Source organism: Symphalangus syndactylus, chromosome 11 (genome assembly GCF_028878055.3).
Source record: "Symphalangus syndactylus isolate Jambi chromosome 11, NHGRI_mSymSyn1-v2.1_pri, whole genome shotgun sequence".
In the NCBI taxonomy this organism is placed as follows: domain Eukaryota; kingdom Metazoa; phylum Chordata; class Mammalia; order Primates; family Hylobatidae; genus Symphalangus; species Symphalangus syndactylus.
Window position 1 is genome coordinate 134033192 of NC_072433.2, and position 17880 is coordinate 134051071.

At 52.5% G+C, this 17880-nt stretch overlaps 1 protein-coding gene across 4 annotated transcripts in view; it reads left to right on the top strand.

The window, feature by feature from the left end:
• The first annotated feature begins 8218 nt into the window (after positions 1-8218).
• ZC3H18 (zinc finger CCCH-type containing 18) overlaps positions 8219-17880 on the top strand; it is a 62607-nt gene continuing 52945 nt past the window's right edge. For 3 of the 4 annotated variants that reach the window (XM_063612526.1, XM_063612527.1, XM_055232779.2), the window contains exons 1-3: positions 8219-8379; positions 9425-9483; positions 14364-14977. In XM_063612526.1, the coding sequence (XP_063468596.1) occupies positions 9432-9483; positions 14364-14977 (666 nt within the window). In that variant the 5' untranslated portion in view covers positions 8219-8379; positions 9425-9431. Of the gene's footprint in view, positions 8380-9424; positions 9484-12692; positions 12807-14363; positions 14978-17880 lie in introns of all 4 variants that reach the window. The other variant, XM_055232777.2, reaches the window with a different exon arrangement.

The following is a 17880-nucleotide window of genomic DNA, read 5'->3' on the forward strand; positions in this document are numbered from 1 at the left end:
CCCACCTCCATCCCCCCACCCCCATCCCCCACCCCACCCCATCCCCCACCCCCATCACCCACCCCATCCCACCTCCCACCCTCCATCCCTCAACCCCATCCCCCAACCCCACCCCCACCCCCATCCCCCTTCACCCCCCCTCACCCCCATCCCCCTTCACCCCCCATCCCCCCTTCCGCCCGGGGAACAGCGGTCGGGCTGAGTGGGAGTGCCCTCTGGTGGCCCTTTGAGGAAATAGCAAGGGCTATCCTTCGTGAAATGCTTTCAGACAGAACTGCTGGTATCACACTCGCCCTCCTGCTGAAGACATGGATATAGGCTGGACACACACGCTTCGCTGTGTGACACACACATGTAATGGGGCCTGTGGGGAGTAACCAGCGCTGGCGGGGCCCGGGGCTATGTCCCTCGAGTGAACATAAAGAAGAAAGTGAGCCCACGTTCACCCTGGCTTTCCTCATAGGGCATCTTCCCACATCGGCACGGAGGTCCGAAAGCAGAAAGCACAGCCTTGCCGAGCTCAGAAACAGGGATTAGAGTTTGAAGCTCCAAACCTGCTGGGGCCTGAGGTAACTTGGAGAAAGAGCCCAAAGCCCTGAGTGCAAGTTCCCTTCAGGCCGTGGCCACCCCCTAAGCTGAATATGCCCCCAAGAAACACAACAGAAAAGGCTCCCAGGAGGATGCAGAGCTGAGCAGGGGTGTCGGCAGCCGCCACGGGCTGGAGACCAAGCCCTGTGGGGGGCGGGGGCTGGTGACCATCACAGGCTTTCCCTTGGGAGCACAGAAGTTCCACTCCCTGGGAACAAGGGCTGCAACCCTCAAAGCAATTCTGGACAGGGCCAACCTGGGCGCGATGGCTCATGCCTGTAATCGCAGCACAAAAAAAAAAAAAAGGTTACAAGGTGTCTTAGTCTGTTTTCCGTTGCTATAGCTAAGAGTGGGTAGTTTATAGAGAAGAGAGGTTTGTTTCTTACAGTTCTGAAGGCTGGAGGTCCAAGAGCATGGCACTGGCATCTGACAGGGCAAGAGCACACCAGCCCAAGTCTCTCTTTCTCTTTTTTTTCGAGACGGAGTCTTGCTTTGTCACCCAGGCTGGAATGCAGTGGCACCATCTTGGGTCACTGCAACCTCTGCCTCCTATCTCAGCCTCCCAACTAGCTGGGATTACAGGCACCTGCCACCACGCCCAGCTAATTTTTGTATTTTTAGTACTGGCAGGTTTTGTCATGTTGGCCAGGCTGGTCTTGAACTCCTGACCTTGTGCTCCGCCCACCTCAGCCTCCCAAAGTGCTGGGATTACAGGTGTGAGTCACCACGCCTGGCCTGTTCCTCTTGTTATGAGGCCACTAGTCCCACCATGGGGGCACACTCTGATGACCTCATCCAATCCTAATTACCTCCAAAAGCAAATACTTTTGGAGATTAAGGTGCCAACACACAAAGTCTGGGAGAAACATTCAAACCATAGCACAAGGCATGCTCTTAAAAGGGACCAGAAGCCAGGAGTGGTGGTGCATGCCTGTAGTCCCAGGTACGAGGGAGGCTGAGGTGGGAGGATCACTTGAGCTCAGGGGGTCGAGCCTGCAGTGAGCCCTGTTCATGCCACTGCACTCCAGCTTGGGCGACAGAGTGAGACCTTGTCTCAAAAAAGAAAAAATTAAAAATAAAAAAGAAGAAGGGACCAGATCACCAGACATGGTGCTGATGCCCATAATCCCAGCACTTTAGGAAGCCAAGGTGGGAAAATCATTTGAGCACAGGAGTTTGAGACCAGCTGGGGTAACACACTGGGAACCCATCTCTGCAAAAAACAAAAACAATAGCTGGGCATGGTGGTGCACACCTGTGCTCCTAGTTGCTCTGAGGGCCGAGGTGGGAGGAGCGCTTGAGCCCAAGAGTTTGAGGCTGCAGTGAACCATGATCGCACCACTGCACTCCAGCCTGGGCAACACATGCAAGACCCCGTCTCAAAAATGTGGGAAGGGCAGGGCGCGGCGGCTCACATCTGCAATGCCAGCACATTGGGAGGCCAAGTCCGGCGGATCACTTGAGGATGGGAGTTTGAGACCAACCTGGCCAACATGATAAAACCTTGTCTTTAGTAAAAATACAAAAATTAGCCAGGCATGGTGGCGTATGCCTGTAGTCTCAGCTACTCAGGAGGCTGAGACAGGAGAATCACTTGAACCCGGGAGGCGGAGGTTGCAGTGAGCCCAGATTGTGCCAGTACACTCCAGCCTGGGGGTGAGTAAGACTCTGTCTCCAAAAAAAAAAAAAAAAAAAAGAGGGAGGGACTAGATCACTGAAAACTAAGAGAAAAAGCACTTAATAGCAACAGAATCAGAGGTGGTTCAGATATAGGAGGCCTTCAAAATGATAACATAACATGCTACTTTCTTCACGTTGCTCCCCTGCTCAAAAGCCTACATTGCTTCCCCTTGCTCTTCAATGGGGCAATCACTACCTTCTTTGCAAGTGGCTTTGCACAATGCCAAGAAAACAGCTGAGAACACTGGATTTCAGTGTGGGCTCTGGCTAAGCCAGGGGTGGTCTTGGACGAGCGATCTCTGGGCCTCAGCCTCCTCCTCTGCACATAAAGCAACTGGAAGAAGTTCCTGCCTCCAACTCTTCTCTCCTAGCAGGTGCGCTAAGGGCTGAGTCATTGTCACAGGGCTCTGCTTGGGAGGTGGGCCTGTGTGGATGCACACTTTGTGAAAACTCATCAAACTGCACACTTATAAGTGTGCATTTTAGGCCAGGCGTGGTGGCTCACGCCTGTAATCCCAGCACTTTGGGAGGCCAAGGCAGGCGGATCACGAGGTCAGGAGTTCGAGATCAGCCAGGTGTGGTGGCGCACCCTTGTAGTCCCAGCTACTCAGGAGGCTGAGGCAGAAGAACGGCGTGAACCTGGGAGGTGGAGCTTGCAGTGAGCCGAGATTGCGCTACTGCACTCCAGCCTGGGCGACAGAGCGAGACTCCATCTCAAAAAAAAAAAAAAGAAAAAGAAAAATTAGCAGAGTTCCCCTGTACCCCCAGCACCCCTGCCCATCTCCCCTCTTATTAACACCCTGCACTGGTGCAGAACATTTATTACAATTGAGATAGGAGGCAGGACTCGACTCTGGAGGCAGGGCTTGGAGCTGGGACCAAACAGGACTGGCTAAAATAGGGCGAGGCAGAAGCAGCTTTTTATAAGACACACCAGGCCGGGCGCAGTGGCTCATGCCTGTAATTCCAGCACTTTGAGAGGCCCAGGCAGGCAGATCACCAGAGGTCAGGAGTTTGAGACCAGCCTGGCCTACATGGTGAAACCCCGTCTCTACTAAAAATACAAAAATTAGCCGGGCATGATGTCCCATGCCTGCAGCCCCAGCTACTCGGGACATTGAAGCAGAACTGCTTGAACCCAGGAGACAGAGGTTGTGGTGACCCGAGATCAGGCCACTGCACTCTAATGTGGGTGACAGAGGGAGACTCCGTCTCAGGAAAAAAAAAAAAAAAGACACACCCACCAGTGTTCTGAGTCAGTTTACCATTGCCATGGCAACACTCCCACTCCTTTCCATGGCAATGACTCAGTGACCCAGAAGTGACTCTCCTTCCCTAGAAATTTCTGCATAAACTGCCCCTTAATCTGCATGTAATTAAAAGTGGGTATAATGGGTCTGCAGAAGTGCCCCGAGCTGCCGCTGTCTGCATTCCGGGGAGCCCAGCTCTGCAGGAGCTGTCACGGACCTGTCACACTGCCTCTTCAATCAAGTTGTTCTCTTCTACCTCCGGCTTGTTCTTGAATTCTTTCTTGGGCAAAGCCAAGAACGCCTGCAGGCTAAGCTCCACTTTGGGCCTCACCTGCCCTGCATCACAACCAACCAGCCCATATGGGGACACGATCACTTACTTAAGTCCACAGTTTAGATTACACTTCACTCTTGGCGTTGTACATTATGTGGGTTTTCGCAAATATGTCATGTCCCATAGCTGCCATCATGGGACATTACATATTTGTACTTCTTCATACAGAAGAGTTTCACCACCCCAGAAATTAGGCTTAAAAGTCATTTATCCACTTCCTGCTCTGGAAGAGGGGGGTCAGTTCTCTCACCGCCTGGCACGCCATGTTCCGTCCAGCCTCTGTTCTCTGAATGAAGTGTTTTTATTTTATTTTATTTATTTATTTATTTTTATTTATTTATTTATTTTGAGACAGAGTCTCGCTGTCGCCCAGCCTGGAGTGCAGTGGCGTGATCTCGGCTCACTGTAAGCTCCACCTCCCGGGGTTCACACCATTCTCCTGCCTCAGCCTCCTGAGTAGCTGGGACTACAGGCGCCCGCCACCTTACCCGGCATATTTTTTGTATTTTTAGTAGAGACGGGGTTTCACTGTGTTACCCAAGATGGTCTCGATCTCCTGACCTTGTGATCTGCCCACCTCGGCCTCCAAAAGTGCTGGGATTACAGGCGTGAGCCACCGTGCCCGGCCTGAATGAAGTGTTTTTAGGTTAAATAAAATGTTTACTAAATACTTTTAAGCACCAATAACAATAACGGCCCGATGCAGTGGCTCACTCCTGTAATCCCAGCACTTTGGAAGGCCAAGGTGAGAGGATCGCTTGAGGCCCAGAGTTTGAGACCAGCCTGGGCAACACAGTGAGACCCCAGCTCTGCGAGACCCCCACTTCTACAAAATAAACAAATAAACAAACATGATGGACTCCAGCTTAAAAATAGAACATCCCAACCAGGTCAAGCTACTGACTATCAGCCCCCGCCGCAGGCTCCCTGGGACTGCCTCCTGGTCACTGTTCCTGGGTCCCCCATCGCCGCAGATTCGGCTGCCTGTAATGAGTCGCACCAACACGAGCCGAAGCATTGTGTCTGGCTTCTTCTGCGCAACGTCCTGCCTCTGAGATCCATGTTGCTTGTAGGCGTAGCGTGTCCTTTTTGTTCCTGTACGATATTCCACTGTGTGGGGGTTACACCACCGCTGGGTCTTCGTTCTATTGCTGAAGCACCTTGGGGTTCCTTCTAGTCCGGAGTGTAACAAGTCACGCTGGGGTGAACGATCTTGGATGTGCCTTTTGCTGGACTTTGCAGCTCATCTCTTCTGGGAAGTCACAGAGGAGTAGCACGGCCCAGGTTCTGGCTGCACACAGGCTGCGGTTCAGTGAGCGCCATCGCAGGCTTCTGGAGCGGGGCCACCACTTCCACTCCCAGCACAGACCACAGGCTCTGGGTGCCCTACACCGTCAACAAAACCGCTCATTATTTTAATTATATAGAAACGTGGGCCGGGCGCAGTGGCTCACGCCTATAATCCCAACACTTTGGGAGGCCGAGGCGGGAGGATCACGAGGTCAGAAGATCGAGACCATCCTGGCTAACACGGAGAAACCTCGTCTCTACTAAAAATACAAAAAACTAGCAGAGCGTGGTGGCAGGTGCCTGTAGTCCCAGCTACTCAAAAGGCTGAGGCAGGAGAATAGCTTGAACCCGGGAGGTGGAGGTTGCAGTGAGCCGAGATCGTGCCACTGCACTGCAGCCTGGGCAACAGAGTGAGACTCCGTCTCAAAAAAAAAAAAGAAAAGAAATGTGCCCACCCTGCCTGCTTCTGCACTTGCCTTTGTCATGCAACATCACAGATGGTCTTCACCCATTTGTTTATATACGTGTATACACACCGGAGGTTCACGTATTAGCATTTTTAACAACCACAATGTTGCACATGTCGTACCAGATTACTATTACAATATTACAATCAGCTGTTGATCAACATCTGGGTGGTTTTCTGGTTTTTTTCCTTTGTTTTTTTTTTTTTTTTTTTTTTTGAGACGGAGTCTCGCTCTGTCGCCCAGGCTGGAGTGCGGTGGTGCGATCTCAGCTCACTGCAAGCTCTGCCTCCCAGGTTCACGCCGTTCTCCTGCCTCAGCCTCCTGAGTAGCTGGGACTACAGGTGCCCGCCACCACGCCCGGCTAATTTTTTGTATTTTTAGTAGAGACGGGGTTTCACCATGTTACCCAGGATGGTCTCTGTCTCCTGACCTCGCGATCCGCCTGCCTCGGCCTCCCAAAGTGCTGGGATTACAGGCATGGGCCACCGCGCCTGGCTCCTTTGTTCTTTTAGTTGTGACTACTAACAGACCTGCTATGTCCCTGTTCATGTCTCGTGCCCATGGGCAGATGACACCCCAGTCCGGTGGCCCACCTGTGCCACTGGGCATCAGAATCCCCTGAGAGCTCTTCATGGACCACAGGGCCCCGGGACCCCACTCCCGGTCGCTGGTGCAGCCACTCTGGGGCAGGGCCCAGGAAGGCACATCCTAACAACCCCTCATGATACTGAGGCTGCTTGCCCGAGTCCCACTTGGAGAACCCTGTCGAGGGTGGGACTGCTGGTCACAGGGAACTCCTTTTAAACTGACATTGTTTTCCAAAGAGGCTGTGACCAACAGAGTTTACTGTTCATGAAACTCAGATCGCAGCCAGGCACGTGTCTGTCACAGCTGGTGCCGGCCGCTCCTTTACATGGACAGTAAGGTCCGTGCAGGCTTATGTTCGTCAACTGACCAAGGGGCACTTGCTGGGTGGGACCTTGTCTTATCGAAACATAGAGTCTGCAGAAGGTGCCAACTGGTGTCGCAGGGCTGCTCCTGACGCGACCCAAAATCACCAGGGTTGAATTCACATTCCTCTTACATAATCATAACAAGTTGCTGGGACTACAGGCACTCACCACGGTGCCCTGTTAATTTTTTTTGTAGAGACAGGGGTCTTGCTTTGTTGCCCAGGCTGGTCTCAAGCTCCTGGAGGAGGTGGTCCTCCCACCTTGGCCTCCAAAAGTGCTAGGATTACAGGTGTGAGCCACAGTGCCAGGCCTGTGGTACCTCTTCCAAGGACACTAATCCTATCAGATGAGGACCCCACCCTTATGATCTCATTTAACCTTAATTACTTCTCTAAAGGCCCTTTCCGCAAACACAGTCACACTGGGGATTAAGGCTTCACATACAAATGTTAGGGGGACAGAACTCGGTCCATAGCATGGAGTCGCACAGTTTTTGTCCTTTTGCGATTGGCTTACTTTACTTAGTATGTCTCCAAGGTTCACCCATGTTGTGGCATGGGTCTGAACTTCACTCTTCTTTTTTTTTTTTTTTTTTTTTTTTTTTTTTTTGAGACGGAGTCTTGCTCTGTCACCCAGGCTGGAGTGCAGTGGCCCGATCTCGGCTCACTGCAAGCTCTGCCTCCCGGGTTCACGCCATTCTCCTGCCTCAGCCTCTCCGAGTAGCTGGGACTACAGGCGCCCGCCACCACGCCCGGCTAATTTTTTTGTATTTTTAGTAGAGACGGGGTTTCACTATGGTCTCGATCTCCTGACCTCGTGATCCGCCCGCCTCGGCCTCCCAAAGTGCTGGGATTACAAGCGTGAGCCACCGCGCCCGGCCCTGAACTTCACTCTTCTTGATGGCTGACTCACACTCCACTGCATGGACAGCCCGCACTTTGTCTGTCTGTTACTCAGTTTGTGGACATCTCGCCCCCTTGTATGCAGGAAGATGGGGTGAGCGAAGCCCTATGATTCCCAGGACCAGCCACATCGTTGGCAAGGGCCAGCGCAGGATGAAACCGCCGGCCCCTGGTCTCCGGCCGGGCCCTCCGTCTCTAGAGCAGCTCGCACAGCTGCAGCCCCTGGACGCCCCGGGCTGTGGGGACACCGCGTTGAGCAGGACACGCGACAGGTCCCCTCGCTGGCGCCGCTCGCGTTGAACCGCGCGGGGAGCCAGGCAGCCCACGGGAAAGGTAAGAATTGTTAGGCTTTTAATCTAAAGTCGATACCTCAAAAAATAATTCCGGAGCTAAGCATTTAATACCAACATTCAATAAAGCAGGAGGTATCAGCCAGACGAAAATCGCCTTAAGTTTTCCGCTTTGATGAACTCGATCATCCCCAGGGATGAAGAACCCGCCTGCCGAGCCGGAGCCCCGTCACGTGACCCGGCGGCCGCGGGGAGCCCTGTGCGCAGGCGCGGACCCGGACGCCTGCCGCCCGAAGAGCAAACTCCCCGTGGCGCCTGCGCTGTAGCAGGGGTTCGGCGGGCGCGCGCGGGTCCGGGCGCGCGCTGCGGGGGCGGAACCGCGCGGAGGCCGGAAGGAAGCTAGAGGGGGCGGGGCGAGGGAGGGAAGCCCGCCGGCCGTAGGACGACCGTCGCGACCTGATGACGTCGCACAATGGCCGGCCCCCGCGGGTAGTGGAGCCCGTTTGTTCCGCCCGCGTCGAGCCTGGAGCCAGAGCCTGTGAGGAGCGGAAGGGCCAAGGGACGTCTTCTCCACGCCGCTCCGACTCCAGCGGAGCCGTGGCCCCCTTTCCGCCCTAGCGCTGAGGTTAGCTGGGGTCGAGCGGGCGGCGGGAGGCCGGGCCGGCGGCGGCGGGAGGAGGAGGCCGCCGAGGCGGCGGCGGCGGCGGCGGGAGTGAGGCCCGGGAGCCCGGCGCGCGTCCGGCCGTGCGGACCCGCCGGCCGAAGCATGGCCCTCGGGCCCTGGGAGGGGGGACCTTGAGACAGGCACCACCCCGCGTTCCGTCCGTAAGCCGGCCCCGCGGTCCTGGGGCGCCCTGGGCTCCCGAGCTCCTCGCGCGCTGCCTCCGCGCCCCGCGGCAGAGTTTATTTTCCTGAAGCTGTCATTTCTCTTCCGGGCCACTCGCGTGGCACATGTGTGCCGCCCGCTAAGGGGCAGTGAGAGGCGCCCAGCTTCACCTCCGGAGTAGGTCAGCCCGGGCTGTTGCTGGGCTCTTCGGAGAACTTTGAGCTCTTTATGAACCTCCTGGAACTTGCTCCGCAGCTTCAAAGTGTGCACAGTTTGGACGTAGTGATTGCCCCAAGACGCGCGCCGATCTCTTAGGAGTATGTAACTTCCTTGCCCCTTGGATTAGGAGATCAGAAGTGTTGGGTCCTTTGTATACACCAACTGCAGCTATAATGCTGGAAGAACTGAAACTTACAGCCTTGCTCCTGCCAAAATTTTTTCCTGAATACTTTATGACAGCTGAGTTTGCCGGGTAGAGTGGCCGTTTTAACTGAGCTTTGTTCGAACAACGCTAACTCATTTGCAAGAGTAGGTCATTCTTCAGACCCATTTGGGAAAATGGAAGAAGAGAGTGTTTGGCATCTGAAGTACCGTTTGGGGTGTAGCAAGGTGCTCATCATTTCTCCTGTGAGACTCACCTCCAGCCTGTTGTCTGTAGAGTAGTCCTTGCCCGTTCAGTAGTTGGGATTCTCCGGGTGGGCCTTGACCTCGGCTGAATCCCGCTTCTCAGCCTTGGGAAGAGTCTTTGCCTGATAATTTTACTATCTAAGGGCAGTATGGAGCCCAGCCAGCCCTGGAACCAGTCAAATGTGTCCCAAAGCCGGAAACTCCTCTCCCGTTTTAGGTGAGACATGCTGAAATGTTGTAAGAAAGCTTTGTGGAGTCACTCCAGAAAGCAAACAGGTAAGTTAACCTGTGGCCTAGATCGTGTTTAAAGAGATTTGTATTTTGTCACAGCTACAGAGCATCTCAAGGTGAGTACCTCCTTATCAAGGAATTTAGTGGTCACGCTTGGTCAGTTTGCACGTGAGGTCTGTCACCAACCTTGATAACCTTCATTTAGATATTTTAAGTCCATGAGGTTATGAGTCAGAATTTTAACCAGATGTACCAGAACTTACGCATTCAAATAGGGACTGCTCTGTTGAAAGTAATTGTCCCAAAATGTGCTTGTATGTCATCGGTGCTTCTTTGCCAGAACCTCTTTAGAACTCCTGTTTTGGTAGTAAAAATGTAGTCATATGGGAAAATCAGTCTTATTCAATAGTCACCCTCCAGGTTTGACCAAAAGTTTACTTACGTGGTTGGTAGCTCACCTTATCAGGTGAGACTCTGACTTGCAGCACTTTATCAAAGTGACTAGCTTGAGAGGAGGAAGACTTGCCACCACTAAGAATACCAGAAGACTTCTTCAGGCTTGGAAGGTCATTCGAAATGAGAAGGTCCCCCAATGCTCTGCATTTCAGCAGTGCCATTGGAGTCTATGCATCCTCCCAGAGGGGCTGCTTGGAAGGGAGGTAGCACCTACTCTTTATTATTACTATTATTTTTTGTGACGGAGTCTTACTCTGTTGCTGGAGTACAGTACAGGCTGGAGTGCAGTGGCACGATCTCAGCTCGCTGCAACCTGCTCCTCCTGGGCACTTATTTTAAATTCCTTTCTGGTAGGCAACAGGTAGTTCCTCGAGTAACGAGTTTTTTGTTATGTATTTGACAAATATCTATCAAGTATCATCTGCCAAATGCAGAAAGCAACAGAAACAGGACGATGGGCACTTGTTATTTCATTCCTTAGGCAAATTCAGCCATCTGGTGGATCAGAGGACGAAGGATTTAGTTCTAAAGCGTGCTGAAAATCTTCAGTTATAGATAGTGTAAGAAGACCAAACTGAGCACAAATTGCAAACGTGGGTATGAGTTCAGACTCATCTACTGACACCCGTGTCTACACTTCTCATTTCATTGTCTACACTTAAGAGGCTACGTTTCCCTTCCTAGCACCTTATTACTATTTTTTGAAACGGAGTCTCACTCTGCTGCCCAGGCTGGAGTGCACTGGCACGATCTCGGCTCACTGCAACCTCCTCCTCCTGGGTTCAAGTGATTCTCTTGCCTCAGCCTCCTGAGTAGCTGGGACTACAGGCACGTGCCACCATGCCCGGCTAATTTTTGTATTTTTAGTAGAGACGGGGTTTCACTGTGTTGGCCAAGCTGATCTCAAACTCCCGACCTCGTGATCCTCCCGCCTCAGCCTCCCAAAGTGCTGGGATTACAGGCATGAGCCACCACACCCAGCCAATTGTGTGATTTTTGAAACTAGTTAGAGGGGACATTTAGTTTTGCATAAAAGTTGGTTTATTTAAGAGATCACTTTGTTTCCAAGGTTGACATTAGACTATAAAACATGAGAATCAGAATTTGTCACATTTCACGTCTGGGTTCAGCTTGGAGCATCCTACTGGGTACCAGGCGCTCCGCTTAGGCAGCTGGGGAGATGTGAACTACCTGCCCTTCTATGAGGAAGATGTTTATACGTTGTAATAAAAAGTGTACAAAGATAGTATAGGATGTTACTAATGTCAGTAGCTAGGCAAGAGAGAGAATTGCCAGTTTGCCACTGGTGACTTACTGCTACAACCCCACGCAGACTCCCAGTCTTGAACAGTGAAAGCGTAGAGGCCTTAGCAGCCTTGGTGCTTTTCATCTTTGCTTTTGTTGCCTTGGGCTGCAGAAATGCTCTGTGCAGCAGTTGCCCCTGTGATACTGTTTGGGGATCGGCTCCGTGACGTTCCCATTTTCAGCAATGTATACCAGTTTAGGACTACCTTTAATAAAAAAAAGACGAGGGTCTCACCATGTTATCCAGGCTGGACTCTTGGGCTCTATTGATCCTCCCACCTCAGCCACACAAGTAGGCAGGATTACAGGCACATGCCACCACTCCTGGCTTAGGACTGACTTTTTAATAATTTCTCCCAGTAGTCCTGTCTCTGGATAGTAACGGAATAGTGTAGTGAGGAAACCAAAAAGTGAATCATTTTCAGAACTGTCTGCTTTTAAGTGAGTTGGAATGGATTGGTTGGTTTGTAAATCTGTGTTACTGCTAACCATTTAGGGTTTTTTTGAGACGGAGTTTCGCTCTTTTTGCCCATGCTGTAGAGCAATGGCACAATCTTGGCTCACTGCAACCTCCGCCCCCCGAGTTCAAGCAATTCTCCTGCCTCAGCCTCCCGAGTAGCTGGGATTACAGGTGCGCGCCACCACGCCCAGCTCATGTTTTGTATTTTTAGTAGAGACAAGGTTTCACCATGTTGACCGGGCTTGTCCTGAACTCTTGACCTTAGGTGATCCACCCACCTCAGCCTTCTAAAGTGCAGGGATTACAGGCGTGAGCCACCACCCTGAGCCCATTTAGTTTTTATAAAGTGATGAATTTTAAATCATTTGATTTTCTCTTGAGACGGAGTCTCGCTTAGCGCCGCCTAGGCTGGAGTGCAGTGGTGTGATCTCGGCTCACTGCAACCACCATCTCCCAGGTTCAAGCGATTCTCCTGTCTCAGCCTCCCAAGTAGCTTGGATTACAGGCACCTGCCATCATGCCCAGCTAATTTTGTATTTTAGTAGAGACCGGGTTTCACTATGTTGGCGAGGCTGGTCTTGAACTCCTGACCACGCCCGGCTAATTTTGTTTTTGTATTTTTAGTAGACAGGGTTTCACTGTGTTAGCCAGGATGGTCTCCATCTCCTGACATTGTGGTCCGCCCACCTCGGCCTCCCAAAGTGCTGGGATTACAGGCATGAGCCACCGTGCCCGGCCTCTAATGTGTACTTAATCTTAGTCATTTCCATTAACAGCAAGAAAGAAAAAATGTTTAACTGTAGGTTGATACCAACTCTTGATACTGTGCATCTTTAAACAGGTTGTATTAAAAGTGTAAATTTAAAAGATGCATATTTTTATCTTTAGTGTATATGGTTATTTGAGATACAAGACATATAAATGTGTATGGGTATGACTTGCTGCGTCCGTAGTTATCTTGAGATGAATAATCTGTTTCCAGACCTTGCTGAGTTGCCGAGTAGTGTGACCGTGACATACGTTATTTTAACAGCCTCACAGACTGAAGAGTCAAGTGACCGCTGACCTGGCACTGTCCCTGCCGCTCCACACTCACTTGGTGGTGACCAGCTGCCCTGGTAGTGGTGGTGTGGCAAGTGTTTGCCAGGCAAGTGTTGCTGTTCTACACCTTTCCTACCCATCTTACACTGTCCACTTTGAAAGCATAGGTAGCGGTGTACTTTCTACGAGTTTTCGAGGTGGGAAACTCGAAAATATTCACTTTATAATTAAATCTGGATTAGTAAAAATAGGAATGAAATCTGAAATGACCCTGCCTTTTTTTGTTTTTTGAGTTTTTTTGGAGATTGGTCTCACTCTGTTGCCCAGGCTGAAGCACATTGGCGCAGTCTTGGCTCACTGCAGCCTCCACCTCCTGGGCTTAAGCAATCCTCCTGCGTCAGACTCCCAAGTAGCTGGGAATACAGGCACGCACCACCACACCCTGTGACTTTTAGTTTTTTTTGTTTTTGTTTTGGGACGGAGTCTCGCTCTGTCGCCCAGGCTGGAGTGCAGTGACGCGATCTCAGCTCACTGCAAGCTCTACCTCTCGGGTTCACGCCTTTCTGCTGCCTCAGCCTCCCGAGTAGCTGGGACTACAAGCGCCTGCCACCACGCCCGGCTAATTTTTTGTATTTTTCGTAGGGACGGGGTTTCACCATGTTAGCCAAGCTGGTCTTGATCTCCTGAACTCGTGATCCACCTGCCTCGGCCTCCCAAAGTGCTGGGATTACAGGTGTGAGCCACTGCGCCTGGCCTGAATTTTAGTTTTTTTTTTTTTGCAGAGACAGGGTCTCACCATGTTGCCCAGGTTGGTCTGGAACTCCTGGGCTCAAATGATCCTCCCGGTGCAACCTCCCAAAGTGCTGGGATTGTAGATGCAAGCCACCATACCTGGCCAGCCTCGTCTTTTACATACGCACGGTACTTAAGTGTGTAAAGTTTCCTGCCAGAGTTCTTTTCTACAGCAGCTACCCGTATGGGAAGAGGGGTTCTCAGCCTAGGAGTGTGAGTTGCTGAGCAGGTGAACACGGCCCTCTCGACACATGCTGGAGGGGCCATTGAACACGCAGGCAGGGCTCTGAGCCTGCATTGCTAAAGGGCAGCCGAGGGCTTCTGGGAGGCCCTCAGAGGCCGGCCTTTGAGAAGTGCATTCAGTAACAGAAAAGGCTCCAGACTTGGAAACTGCCGAAGGCTGGCCCAGGTTCCTGCTTCAGGATGACTCCAGAAAAATGGTGAGACCTGGGCCTGCAGTTTTGTCGCCTCATTCCATGATACAGTTTATCTTTAATTTCAAAAGTAAATACTCCTAAGAATTCAAACAGCTGTCCTTTGCAATCCATATCTTGTTACTCACTTTCTGTTAACTTGTGTGGGCTGCCCTTGAGCGGGGAAGGGCTAGGCCGGGCTACGTCTCGTTCTGCCACATCTCATTTTGCCAGATTGCCAAAAACGGGAGGCACTTAACACCCAGCTTGGCTGAGCAGTCTAGCCATGTGCGGTGGAGTTGGCCTGTCTTTCTCTGCAGAGTGGAGTGTGGGATTTGGGGAAGGGCCGTGTGGGGCGAAGCAAGGTGGAAGTCTTGCTTCTTCAGGCCAGGAAAGTGGGGACAAGGTTTGTTTTCCATTTTGCTAAAGGCTGTCAATCTGTATTCTCTCTTTTGCAGAACCGTGGGTACCGATGGATGTGGCCGAGAGCCCTGAACGGGATCCTCACTCTCCAGAGGATGAAGAGCAGCCACAGGGGCTCTCGGACGATGACATTCTGAGGGACAGCGGGTCCGATCAGGATTTGGACGGGGCGGGGGCGAGGGCTTCTGATCTGGAGGATGAGGAAACTGCAGCCAGGGGGCCGAGCCAGGAGGAAGATAATCACTCAGACGAGGAGGACCGGGCAAGTGAGCCTAAATCCCAAGACCAGGACTCAGAGGTGAATGAGCTGAGCCGGGGCCCGACCAGCTCCCCCTGCGAGGAGGAGGGGGACGAAGGGGAGGAAGACCGGACGAGCGACCTTAGGGATGAGGCCTCCTCAGTCACCAGGGAGCTGGATGAGCATGAGCTAGACTACGATGAGGAGGTCCCCGAGGAGCCGGCTCCCGCCGTCCAGGAGGACGAGGCTGAGAAAGCGGGGGCTGAGGATGATGAGGAGAAGGGCGAAGGCGCTCCCAGGGAGGAGGGGAAGGCTGGTGTTCAGAGTGTGGGAGAAAAGGAATCCCCGGAGGCTGCCAAGGAGAAAAAGAAAGAGGACGATGATGGAGAAATCGATGATGGGGAAATAGACGTGAGTATGATGGAGCAGCGCGTCGCAGGGCGTCCTGCCCAGCAGCCTGACACAGACCGGTGCTGGAAAGGAGGGACTCTGTGTGGGACTGACTTAGTGGTTTGTTACTAGGGATGGTGCAGGAGAATGAGAGGCTTGTTTTGGGGTCAGTCCCATAGTGATTGGAGAGAAAGAGCCGGAAATCGAGAATGAGAATAGGCAGCTCCAGAAGTTGCCAGCAGGGTTTCCATGGCCCTCGGCCGCCCAGCTGGTGGGTTTGTTTGGGTTGTAGTAAAAGATCTAGCGCCCAGTTTTTCTAGGTTCTAGGAGTGAAGGGGTAATGTCTGCCCTTATCTTTGCCGTCTTCAAGTGATACTCAAGTTAGCACTCAACCAGAAGCCGGGTGGGTTTCCACTCTTGTCAGGTTTTTGGACTGAAAAGAATGAGGAAAGTTTCCATCTGGTTTTGGATGTTCTTCTAGGCATTTTTATGCTGGCCCTAGAGCCTGACGTCTGGAGAGGGCACTGGCTGGGCCAGGCCTCTTTGGACGTATCCCTGAAAAGACTGGTGGGCACCTCAACTTCTGACAAAGCCAGCACACTTTTTTGTACATTAAATTAATGTGGCCTTCAGGTTGAGGGGAAGCTAGTACTATCTGTGATCCTAGATGTGGGTAGGTGGGGTTTTCTTGGCAGTTGATGCCGTTGGAAAAACTATGAGTGTTTCGGGAGAAACAGCCCAAAGTCCTCCTGAGTGATACTTTCCAGAGCTATTGAACTCAAAGGAGCTGAGCAAGGGACGGAGCAGTTGAACTGAACTGGGTTTTTGTTTGTTGTTGTGTTTTTTTTTGTTTTTTGTTTTTTTGAAAAATCCCGGGGAAGGGGATTGTGCTTATGGGGAGTCATTGCAGTGAAGGGTGTCTGCAGAGAACATCTCTCTGATTTCATGTTCTGGGTTGAGGCAGGTAAAGGCTGCCAGTTAGATGTGTAACCACCGGTTTGCCTTGAGTGCTATGCTCCTTTTTTGAGAGAGAGAGAGTCTACTCTGTAACCCAGGCTGGAGTGCAGTGGCGCCATCTCAGCTCACTACAGCCTCTGCCCCCCAGGTTCAGGCAGTTATCCTGCCTCAGCCTCCTGAGTAGCTGAGATTACAGGCACCCGCCACCATTGGCTAATTTTTGTGTTTTTTAGTAGAGACGAGGTGTCGCCATGTTGGCCAGGCTTGTTTCAAACTCCTCACCTCAGGTGATCCGGCCGTCTCAGCCTCCCACAGTGCTGGGATCACAGGCGTGAGGCACCACTCCTGGCGAGTGCTTTGCTTCTCCAGTAGCGTGCTAGTGTGCGTGCTGGTGCGCGTGCTCTCAGTGCACCTTTGGATGTGACTTTTTGGCCATGGCTGATTGCTGTGGCAGTGCTGACTGATTTATAGGGTTTGAAGTGTTGCTCATGTAACTTTATGGGACGTGTGTGCGCCTACAAACTTAGAATTTTAGATGTTTCATCTTTTCACAATGAAATGTAGGAAGTGGTGTCCTCAGCTAGTGCTTTTTGCAAAAGGAGACCTACCCCAGGGCTGGCAGAGGGAAAGGAGACATGGTGAGATTCAGGTTCATCAATTTGGGGGAACTGGTTGGGTGAGGATGCCCATGAGATTGAGTTTTTGTGTCCTGGGTGTAACAGCCCTGTCTATACCACCACTGGGAGTGCAGCAGGCCCTGCACCCAGGGCTCTGGTGTGCTCTAGTTCCTCTTAAGAGGACTGGCTGCGGACCCTCAAGTCTTAGGGGAGATTCATCAGACGGGTCAAGGGTCCCCGTAGTGGTCCTGAAAGGCCATGTCTCTGCAGCATACTGTGAGTTCTCAGTGCTACACCATGGACGCGGGCGGTGCGGTAGATGGACCCAGCTGCCCTGGAGAATGGCCCTGGCTGCCAAGGGCCTGGATGTGCTGGTTTCCCGTAGACACAGCGCATGGAAGAAAAACCCCATTTGCCATTTTTGCCCACCTAGACCCTGCCTGCCCTGTCTGGCACCGTCTTGTGAGGGGACCCACAGTTGAAAACGGGCTGCCGCTGTGGAAACCCCAGCACAGCTCCCTTGGCAACCGGGGAGGCAGGTTTCCTCCACCGCACAGACTGCCTCCAGCGCCCCACATCCCCCACAGGTCTGTGCTCCTGGACGCCAGCACAGGTGGACCTTGCTGTGCCACACGCTGAGTGTGACTGGGCAGAGCAGAGCCCGCTCCTACTGTGGGGGCAGCAGGCCTTTAAGCAAGGTGGGCCGTGCTGTGAATGGTGGGTTCAGCCTCCATGAGAGCACATTTGACTTCAGGCCACTGGGTTGCTTGCGCCAGGAGCTCCCGTGGTCTCCTCTTGTTCCCACGCCCAGCGGCGTCTCAGGCTTCTCCATCCTTTATGTGTCAACCTCAGCATTTGAGTAGGCTGTTTCTCTGTTGCCCCTGCCTGTCTGTCGTGACACAGGTTCATCTGTGTGTGTGTGTGTGTGTGTGTGTGTCTGCCTGCTGCTTCCCCTACTCCCAAGAACATGTTTCCTTTTTTTTTTTTTTTTTTTGAGACGGAGTCTCGCTCTGTCGCCCAGGCTGGAGTGCAGTGGCGCAATCTCGGCTCACTGCAAGCTCCGCCTCCCAAAGTGCTGGGATTACAAGCGTGAGCCACCGCGCCCGGCCTGAACATGTTTCCTAAGACTGGGGACTACCAGGCTGGTTCCCCTATCTCCCTGGGGCCTGGCACGTGGTGGGCAGCCAGTCGGTAGAGGAATCCCACTTGCCCGGGGCACATTGAAGGTGAGAGTCTTTGTAATGTGAAGTGACAGTGAGTGGAAGGTCCACACTCAAGAGCCAGTCACAGATGGAGGGGAGTTCACGTGAGCAGCACCAGCTCTCCACCCTTGGGGGAAGGACCCAGCAG